At 40.7% G+C, this 11153-nt stretch overlaps 1 protein-coding gene across 1 annotated transcript; it reads left to right on the top strand.

Annotated features, from left to right (window-relative positions):
• Positions 1-1428: 1428 nt before the first annotated feature.
• On the top strand, positions 1429-2409 carry ccl36.1 (chemokine (C-C motif) ligand 36, duplicate 1). Its single transcript, XM_056269892.1, has 3 exons — positions 1429-1618; positions 1826-1937; positions 2090-2409. Exons 1-3 carry the CDS (start codon positions 1543-1545, stop codon positions 2181-2183), a joined length of 282 nt encoding a protein of 93 aa, XP_056125867.1. The 5' UTR covers positions 1429-1542; the 3' UTR covers positions 2184-2409.
• The last annotated feature ends 8744 nt before the right edge of the window (positions 2410-11153 follow it).

Raw genomic sequence — 11153 nt, 5'->3', positions numbered from 1 at the left:
ATTTATTATATTGATTAGCATTTTTATTTTTATTTTTTTGTGAGAAAAAGATCTTAATCCCCTTGTGTGTATGTCATGTGTGCAATGCATGTGTTCACATGTACACACAGTAATATGTAAACAATCTATGAAGGCACTGCAAAGAATATTGAATGGCACGTGTTATCTTGCACACTCTGTCGTAAGTTTATGTTTAGATATTATCAAGATAATGTGGTGAGGTTTTGCTGCTTTTTGATCACTGTGATCGAAGGAACACATCCCACCTTTTTTGTGGTTTAAACCAGACTATTGCAATAAGCTGCTTTGCACATTTTCTTTTTCATAGATTTCATAGGTCTTTTATACTATGCTCTCTGCTATTTCAGGTTTTGTTTCTTGTTCATTACCAAATAAGAACCCCAGGAATTAATTTCATGTTAATGTTGGCTGTTTGCATTACCATCAATCTGATCATTCATTGCCCTCAACTTATGATATTAACAATTTATGTATAACAATTAAAAAAAACTATTAATAACTTGTACATCTGGGATCAAGCACCAGGAGTTGATGGCTTTGTTAGTGGCTTTTTTTTTCTCTTGTCCAAATCTTTGAAGTAACTTATGAAAATATATACATAACTCAAAAAAGATTTCAAAAGACTTCATATGTGTCTGGTAGTGCAATCAGCTGCTTATGACTTAATGTACAATTTAAAAAAAAAAGTCCTCATTACAATCTTAATTGTAATGACAGAGCTGACTTGTGTGTATAACCAATGTCATGTTATGTTGTGAGTACTTGAGTGCGTACATAATCATAAACAATTTGTGTTTAGAAGGGTGTAGGGCATCCACGAACACGGGGAATGTTGATAATGAAGTGCAATAATGTATTGTGCATTGTATTTGTTATGTTCGTGTTTTGTTTATGTGGCAATTAACCGAATCGGGTGAAAAGATGAAGGCAGCAGAATGTTCAGTGTATCTATGTATGAATAGTTTGCCAGTCAAAACTCGCTCTTTTTTTTTATTATTCATCCATTTAAGCACTATGAGCATTCAAATGCAGACTGTGTGCATGCAACCCCACACTTGAAGCTTTCAGACGTTATTTGAGTATGCATTGATGCAGCTCACACAACACGTTTTAACTATGTCTGTGTTCTTATGTTTGTCCTTTTGTCATATAATGCTGCCTTTGCTTTTGTTGTGTCAATATAGAAATAAACTTGAATATATTCATGGTCCATTGTCTCATCACCTTATTAATGTTCACATTGAGAATAATGGCACTATAGACTTAAGATTAAGATGGTGAGTCATATGTGAGTTGCAGTTTTGCTACATGAAATAACCGCATAACTGTTTCCTGTAAGATCTGTGAGCACACTTTTTTTTTCAGTTATTATTCGCAGTGGAACATTTTCTCACCTATAACCTGACCCCTTACCAAAACCACACTCGCCCCCTCCCCTTTTACCTTTAAAGTCCATGGTGAAGTTTGTTGGCCATTATCCTATTGTTATCAGTATTACCTCGAGAAGCAAAATCTGCAGCCATGCGTCATTATTGTCTTTGTCTTTTTATTGGACTTCTGGCGGTTGCATTCCTCCAGTCTGGTGTACTGGCCAACAGTAAGTCAAACAAATCCTTCATTATTTATCTGTTCAATGGTGTGAATTAACATGTATCAATAAACATGTATTTGTCAGTGTGAAACTCATTTCTAAGAGTGAATTAGTGATACAATGATTTGTTTACAATGTTTATATTAACTTTGAGATGATTAATGTTTATGAGAAATCACTTATTACATAAATAAATTACTTTTTTCAACACAGATGCCAATATGCCAAACGAATGCTGTTTTAATTATTATCCAAGAAAAATCCCCATCGCTAAAGTTACTTCCTACATCGAGACGAGAGTGGATTGCAATAAGCCTGGAGTCATGTGAGTTTATTTAAATTCCTCTTTCTGTAATCAATAGAGGCAAATGATTGTATTAAACTTTCATAATATGTAATTTGTCATCATAAATATTGCGTAATAGAAATTAATTGTATTGTGTATGTTTGTAAACTGTGAACATTTCTTTCTTACAGTCTTGTCACACAGAAGGGTTTTCGTATCTGTGTGAACGCTGGGCTGAGCTGGGTGAAGAGTGCCCTTAAAATGATCGATGATCGTGACTTTTAGTGATGCAGTTGTGGCAATGGCATACTCAAATGAGTGATTTAACTTGATTCTTAACCCAAGAATTAACTCAGTAACCTTCTTTCTATTATCTGTCATTTTTTTCATAATTATGTGGCATCATGAAAAAAATGTTCTACCTTGCTACTGTAATGTTACTTTTGCTGGAAAGCAATACATGTAAAAAGACAACATGATTTGTGATTGTTCAAAATGTTAACGTTTAATTTTTAAGAAATTTGCATTAACAATTAAGCTGTCTTATATGATGCTCTTAATTCTAATAAAGTAAAACAGAAGACAAACCCCCTTATGATGAATCTTTGAATGAATTTCCCAGTTGTACATCAATTTAAATGTCAGTAATTATTGATCTCTTATCTGTGTTCATAAAGAAAACCTTTGCCCGGTTTAAGATATAGTCCCAGACTAAAATGCATGTTTGAGCTGTTTTAACTGAAAGCAACTTGCACTGACATATCTTAAAATATGTGCCATTGTTTTGTCTCAAGATGCACATCAGTAATGATTTTTTCTAAGGCAGGCTTGTAAAAGCTACTTGAATGTCCCAATTGAACTAAAGCCTATTCCTAGCTTACAGTTTTTTTCAATCGCTAACAAGCGCTTACCCATACTTCAGATACTTTTTCTAAACTCTTAACACAGACTCGCACCTACAAAACACAATTGGCCAAATGGTTAATTTTCTTCTCAAAAACACATTTTGTTAAATATATACTAACTCTTCATTTCAAAATAGAACACATCTTTCTCTGCACACACTAACTTTACCAAAACACTGGAAATCTGACTCAAAATGAAATTATTCTGTCAAAGAATAACACTTGTTTTCACTTCACACGGTACATGCAGTCAATCAAAGTACACCAGGTTTCAAAATACTGGCTATTGTTGACATTACAATAACTGCATAGACTTTGATGTTTCAGTTTTACAGGTATTTGCATGCAAAACATGCAATCCAACCTTTTTACACTAAATTTCTTGGTTGGGAACTGTATGTCCACATGTACAGTAATGTTCACATTCAAAAGCATTCTAGTAAAAAGCAAATCAGTTTTTTCCCTTTACTGTTTACAACAGGAGGTACAGTAGAAACACGGTATGATAGAACAGAAAAAGTTTTACAGTATTGCTTACAAAAAAAGCACAAAATTACTGTATCTAATCTCTGCAATCTTCAGGGTTAGGCCACATGTTTTCATCAAATATTGCACTTCTGCACCTCTCACTGCACCTCTCACTGCATCTCTCACTGCATCTCTCACTGCACATCTCACTGCACCTCTCACTGCATCTCTCACTGCACCTCTCACTGCACATCTCACTGCACCTCTCACTGCATCTCTCACTGCATCTCTCATTGCACCTCTCACTGCACCTCTCACTGCACCTCTCACTGCACCTCTCACTGCATCTCTCACTGCACCTCTCACTGCACCTCTCACTGCACCTCTCACTGCACCTCTCACTGCATCTCTCACTGCACCTCTCACTGCACCTCTCACTGCATCTCTCACTGCACCTCTCACTGCACCTCTCACTGCACCTCTCACTGCACCTCTCACTGCATCTCTCACTGCATCTCTCACTGCGCCTCTCACTGCATCTCTCACTGCATCTCTCACTGCACCTCTCACTGCATCTCTCACTGCACCTCTCACTGCATCTCTCACTGCACCTCTCACTGCTCCTCTCACTGCACCTCTCACTGCACCTCTCACTGCATCTCTCACTGCACCTCTCACTGCATCTCTCACTGCACCTCTCACTGCATCTCTCACTGCACCTCTCACTGCTCCTCTCACTGCATCTCTCACTGCACCTCTCACTGCATCTCTCACTGCACCTCTCACTGCATCTCTCACTGCACCTCTCACTGCTCCTCTCACTGTATCTCTCACTGCATCTCTCACTGCATCTCTCACTGCTCCTCTCACTGCATCTCTCACTGCACCTCTCACTGCTCCTCTCACTGCACCTCTCACTGCATCTCTCACTGCACCTCTCACTGCATCTCTCACTGCACCTCTCACTGCTCCTCTCACTGTATCTCTCACTGCTCCTCTCACTGCACCTCTCACTGCTCCTCTCACTGCATCTCTCACTGCATCTCTCACTGCTCCTCTCACTGCATCTCTCACTGCACCTCTCACTGCATCTCTCACTGCTCCTCTCACTGCATCTCTCACTGCACCTCTCACTGCTCCTCTCACTGCACCTCTCACTGCATCTCTCACTGCACCTCTCACTGCATCTCTCACTGCACCTCTCACTGCTCCTCTCACTGTATCTCTCACTGCTCCTCTCACTGCTCCTCTCACTGCATCTCTCACTGCATCTCTCACTGCTCCTCTCACTGCATCTCTCACTGCACCTCTCACTGCATCTCTCACTGCTCCTCTCACTGCATCTCTCACTGCATCTCTCACTGCATCTCTCACTGCACCTCTCACTGCATCTCTCACTGCTCCTCTCACTGCATCTCTCACTGCACCTCTCACTGCATCTCTCACTGCTCCTCTCACTGCATCTCTCACTGCATCTCTCACTGCACCTCTCACTGCATCTCTCACTGCTCCTCTCACTGCACCTCTCACTGCACCTCTCACTGCACCTCTCACTGCTCCTCTCACTGCATCTCTCACTGCACCTCTCACTGCATCTCTCACTGCTCCTGCTCTTCTCCCTGGGCCCCTTGCTCTTACTCTTCCTCGTCCAGAAATTACAGTGTTTGTCTTTTTCTGTTTCTGTTTCCAAAAACATCACTCCTCAAAGTCCTAATTTTACTGTATAAGTGTCAATGTAATAGAAAAAAATTGGGTAATTTTGGGTTGGCCCAATTTACCCAACATAAATCAGCTGTGTGTCAATTATTCAATTGTTTGTTTATTATTTTGCTGAGATATATTGTTTTTGAACTGATATCATTGCAGGAGCAGAGGTTTTTATACTGTATCTAAGGTTTGGAATATTGTTTTTGCTATTGTGGGATGGTGTGTGTTAACATTCGCAAATACTACAAAAACAATCCATAATTTTGTTGGGAGGTATAACTTGTCTGTTAAGAAAATGTAAGCATTGTGGAAATGTGTTCACTGACTGCATATTGTGTGAAAACGACATGAAATGTGTGAATGGTATGGCCACAATAGACCGATGTTGTGCTAATTGTGTTTAGAGTTTTGAAAATGTGACTACTGGTTGGACAAACGCTTGTTAGCGACTGAAAAAAACTGTAATCTAAGCCCCATTTGTAAAAGCTACTTGAACATCCTAATTGAACTAAAGCCTGTGAAATCCTGTGAAACCAGGTCCTTATATATTACATTTTTACTGTTTTGCACTCAAGAACAATTAATTCAACAAGATCCTTTAGTGTAGAGAGGACAGTAAAGCGGACACACACAACAGTAAAGCGGACACACACAACACCACACATCACAGACAGCAGAGACAGTAAGTGTAGTGTGACTAAAGTATTAAAAGATAATGCAGTTTAAATTGAACCAGGAGAAAAGCTTTGGACTGGAGTTCCAGTATTTAGGATTGCAAAATAAATGCATTGCTCATTTTGCGCATCTGAAGTCTTTGTCAAAAAATAATAATAAAAGAATACTAGTAAGAGGTGTAAGTTAAAGACAGATCCAAAATATTTTCCTTCTAAATACAACCTGTTAATGAGTTGTAATTTTTATGTGAGATCATTAACATGGATCTCTTATAAGTTTCTTAGAACTAGTAGACCTTAAAGGGATACTCCACCCAAAATTGAAAATTCTGTCATCATTTACTCACCCTCAAGTTGTTGCAAACCTGTATGAGTTTCTTTCTTCTGCTGAACACAAAGGAAGATATTTTGAAGAACGACTGGAACCAAACAGCTGTTTGGCACCATTGACTTCCATAGTAGAAAAAAAAAAAATACTATGGAAGTCAATGGTGCCCCACAACTGTTTGGTTCCAATCGTTCTTCAAAATATCAGAATTAGAATATCAGACAGAATTTTCATTTTTGGGTGGAGTATCCCTTTAAAGCATGAAAGGACCTCAAACAAGACAGACTTATCAAATGCAATAATGTAAGGGTGACCCAGATACAAGCCTGTTTTCTCTAATAACTCTTTTGAATTTTTTTAATCATTAAAAGAACAGCACAGTATTGCATAACAGATTTTTTTCTTATACAGAATGTGATGATGGTGTTGTCTTATAATAGCACTAGTGTCTCACCTACATACAATGTGCCACTAGACGATAACACCTCAGACTTGTCAGCGGAACACTAGAATTTGTGGTTGGAGGCTTATGACCCCATACCACCTCTAACTGCATTTCCTGTCGAAGGCCATAAGCTGTGCATAGTTTTGAAAATAGATTGTGTCAAAAATAAAAACATCACTTATAATGTGAAATGGAAAACGTTTTTCTTTAGTAATGGAATCAGGTCAAAAATTCTTTGAATGTTCCAGCATGAACTACAGCAACAAGCAATAGCAGGGAAAATATGGCTGAAGCATCTTTCCCATCTGACCCTCCAAAGGTCATGTGCTTAAACTGAAACATTCTTTGTTTGCTGAGCACTAACCACTATAAGAACTTGTTTGATTCAAATAGACTCACAATGCCAAGGTGAAATCGATTTTATTATTAGACGAATGAGACAGAGCTGGTCATCTTTGCTGACTGTCGGCCATCTGCCGGCACTGCGACAAACCATTAGAATAGAAAGACTTTCACTGTTTCGCACATCCTGTGGGAACAAGTTCCATAAATAAGGAGCTGCATGACCAAGAAGTGCGAGTTCGAGGGAGAACAAGAGTAAGTGCAGAAGATGATCTTATAGTGTGTAAATATGAAGAAGGTCAGATAAGTATGAAGGGGTAAGATTATTGAGTCCCTTGTAAGAAAGAAGAATAATTTTAAAATCAATATGATATTTAACCAGGAGCCAATGCAAGTGTTGTAGTATGGGAGTAATGTGTTCAGCTAGAGAAGTTCTGCAAATAATTCAAGCAGCTGAATTCTGTACTAGCTGGAGTTTTGTAGAGAAGCTTTGAAGGCAGGCCATAAAAAAAGAGCGTAACAGTAATCAATACGGGAAGTGACTAAAGCATGAACAAGAATCACAGTGCTCTTTACTGAAAGAGCTGGAAGAAGTCGGTTAATATTACGTATGTGGAAATACACTGTTTATATGTGCTTCGAATGATAGAGTACTGTCAAAGATGACACCCAAACTTTTAACCTGTTTAGAAACAGACACTGAAAGTTATCAATATTCACAGAGGAACATTTAGATTGGGCCAGATTGGTTTTTGAACCAACAAGAATAATTTCTGTTTTACTGCTGTTAATATGAAGAAAAAAAAACACTCTTTAATCTCTGCTATAACAATATGAGGAGACAGATGGAGGAAGAGTAGAGATGGGTTTGGAGGATAGGTAAAGTTGGGTGTCATTTGCATAGCAATGTAATTGAATACCAAATTTCCTAAAAATATATCCAAGGTGTAAAAGATACAGTAAATAATAAATAAAAGAGGACCCAAAACTGAGCCCTGCGGAACACCCATATTGATGTATGAATGTACCAATGATTCCAATAGACTTTAATCTGTCTAACAGAATGCTGTCAGCAGCTGACAGTAAGTCATTAAAGATCTTAACTAATGCATATCAACACTATGATATGGATGGAAACCAGATTGAAATTGCTCATACAAACTATTATCAGAAAGATGATCCTGGACCTGCACTGTAAAAAATAAACCTTCATTTTTACAGTAAAAAAACAGCAACAGTGACTGCCAGAACTTTACCGTCAAAAATACGGTAGCAACTTTATTGGTTTTACAGGCCTAACTTAAAAATTTACAGTAATAAACCATATTTCATTATCTGATTTAAGGTGAATTTACTGTCCTATTGAAGTATTAATATCTGTTTTGTATCATTGTGATGATACAATGACAACCACCAATCACAGCAGTGATGAGTCACATGATCAATCAAAGTTCCTCACAAGCAGTTCTTCTACAAGACAGTTAATACTGATATACAGAAGCTGCAGAGTGTCATTCACACACACTAAACACCATCATGGTAACACACATGACATTTAAAAAATGCAATAAACATTAATTTAACAACATTAAATGTAACATAAAACCATGATGTACATAACTGATAAGAAAAAAACTAAGAAAAACTATGAAGAAACAGTTATTTCAACAAAAATCCATCAAATGTGAAGCGTCAAGCAGGGAATTGTGGGAATGTCAATTTGCGGTTTTTCACTGTAAATTATACAATGAGTTGTTCTTTTTCACTTCCAAAAACAATTTTTTTACAGTAAAACTACATTAAATGTACCATCAGATCTATCACAGTTATGTACCGTGTATATAGTACGGAAACTTTCTGTTAACCAATTAACGTTTTTTCACTGTAGCATTTTTACCGTTAAAATCACGATAATTTTTTACAGTGTGGGCTGCAATAATCCTTTCCAGTATTTTAGAAAGAAACTGTAGATTTGAAATGGGGCGAAAATTATCAAAGCAACGATGACTGGAACGGGAGTGTAGAGAGAGCACACACCTCTTCACATGAGTATGGTGAGTAGACAGGCACGTGTAATATTCCAAAGAGTAGCTTTACAGGAGATTGTTGGAGTATCACAGGGAGATTTACAAGGAGATCGCTGGAGAATCACAGGGAGATCCAAAAGGTAAGTGGAGTAGGTAAGTAATCTATTGTCCGTAGTTGAGACCAGACAAAGAGTGAGTGTGAGCTGTGTACTTACATCCTGGTGCAGATTGAAGTGCTGATGGGAAATAGGTGTGGGTTATGGCCGATTGAGTGCAAGCGAGGGACAGGAGGGATGCTAGGAAATGTAGTTTCTGGTTAGATGACTGGGCTGTTGAAGATGGGCAGATAGGGAGCATATGTGACATTACCAATCCCCCCCACACACACCCCTCCATTGTCAACTCCTGACGCCCACAAAAATGTAATGGTCCTTGAGGCAATGAGAGGGAACAGTGAGTGACAGGGCAATTGAGGAGTTTTTGAAGGCAAACACCACAGGAGCCAGACTAGAGCCAGGACGAGGACCCACGGTGGAGCAGATGGAGGGCGGATCCAGGATGGAGCAAGAGTTCTGACCAACGGAGGTGGAGACCCAGGCAAAACCGAGGAGACTAAGAGCCAAGATGACACCTCTGGTCTGGAGGGCAAAGGCGGAGCTGATGGCTCATGGGACTGAGTTGGAGATGGGTACCTGGAAGACGATGGTGGATCCGGGGTGACCGAGGACAACTATGGAGCCAGAGGGAAGGCGGAGCCCGGTGGAGCCGAAGGGATAGAAGGTTGAGGAGGAGCTAGAGGCCAGGAATCCAGTGGAAAAACCAGGGAGACGTCTGACAAAGGTGTAGCCTGAGGGATGAGGGAGCCAGACGGAGACAGTGGAATTACAGTCCACAGTGGAGTCAAGGGAGCATGGAGCCAAGGTGGAGCCAATGGGTCAGAGGACCGAAGTGGAGTCCGGGAGCCGGTTGCATCAACAGGGCTTTACTAAGCCTGGTCCTAACTGCTAAGTAGGTCTTGGTTAAGACCAGTCTTTAGAGTTGACCTAACGTCGATTGCACCAACGAAACTTAAGCCTAGGCTTTATTACGCTTGTCATGGGGGATTGTCATGCCAAGGCGGAGCTGGAAACTGGAGGTCCCAAGGCGCATCCAAACCATTATGCGGCATCGCTGAAGGAGGAGTTGAGAGGCTAACAGGAGACAGCGGAAGCAGGGCCAAGTTTTACTGGCTGGCTTTGGTAGAGGAAGCGGGAGAGGGAGGCGGGGTGGGACCATCGGAGATGGAGACTTGGAGCTGGGCGTGACCAGCAGAGAAGTAGGAGACGGAGCTGGGTGGGACTAGCGGAGATGCAGGAGTCTTGGGGCTGGCATTGGGAATAGGAGGGAACCAGTCAATCCATTATATTGACTGTTCTTGTATGCAGCCAGTGTACATCAGGGAAAGGGGCATGGATGGAATCCAACTCCACACCGTCAAATTACACTAAAATCCCCACTGGGATGGCCATGGGTGCCGACTCTCGAACCTGGTCAGACATGACCCTGACATGGGGTCATGACCTTCTCCATCCATGGCAGGTCCTTGTTTGGATCTGGCTCTGTGACTGTGGTGGGTGGGGTAAGGGGCTGTCTGAGCTCGGGATTTGTGGCAATCATTGGCTCTAGTTCTTGACTCGTGGTGAACTCTAGCATGTTGGAAGGTGTGAAGAGGGATGGAAAGGGACTTGGGAGGAAGTCCCTTTGAAATCTTTGAGATGAAGACCGACGGCACCAGGAGGACTAGAGTGGGCTGTAGAGCCTGCAACTGAGGAGCGATGATGTCTTCATCCAATTTGCCTAATGTGAGGGAGGAACCACTCAGCCACAGTACATATTCTACATATCGTTTAAGGGTACAGTTGGTAGTTCCCACTGGTAGATGTTTGAATAGATGATCATCCAACCCACTCCCGAAGACTGTCTTCAGAGTGTCGTTGCTTCAGGACACCAGATGGGACAGCTCGAGTAACTCCTCCACATGGTCTTCTAGAGGGCGGCCAGCTTATGAGAGGGATAGGAGCAGGTCACTGGGGTGGACAGGTGAATACCCCGATGGGTTCATGTTGGTATGGTCTGGTCTTCTGTCAGGGAACACCAGACTCGGAGACAGAGATAAGGTTAAACCCAAACAGGGTATTTATTGACAGTGATGAAGGTGAGCGTAACAGCTGGCAGGTGAGTAATGGAACAGTCAGAATAATGGTGAGCAGATGAATATGAACTAATTGAGTCTCTTTTCATTTACCAGGGCGATAGCGGAGTAATGATTTCTGGAGCTGGAGTGTAAAGAGAGCACACACACACCTCTTCACAGGAGTAT

Source organism: Rhinichthys klamathensis, unplaced genomic scaffold (assembly GCF_029890125.1).
Source record: "Rhinichthys klamathensis goyatoka isolate OS25496 unplaced genomic scaffold, OSU_Roscu_1.1 h1tg000292l_1, whole genome shotgun sequence".
In the NCBI taxonomy this organism is placed as follows: domain Eukaryota; kingdom Metazoa; phylum Chordata; class Actinopteri; order Cypriniformes; family Leuciscidae; genus Rhinichthys; species Rhinichthys klamathensis.
This window is presented reverse-complemented; position numbering and strand designations above follow the sequence as displayed.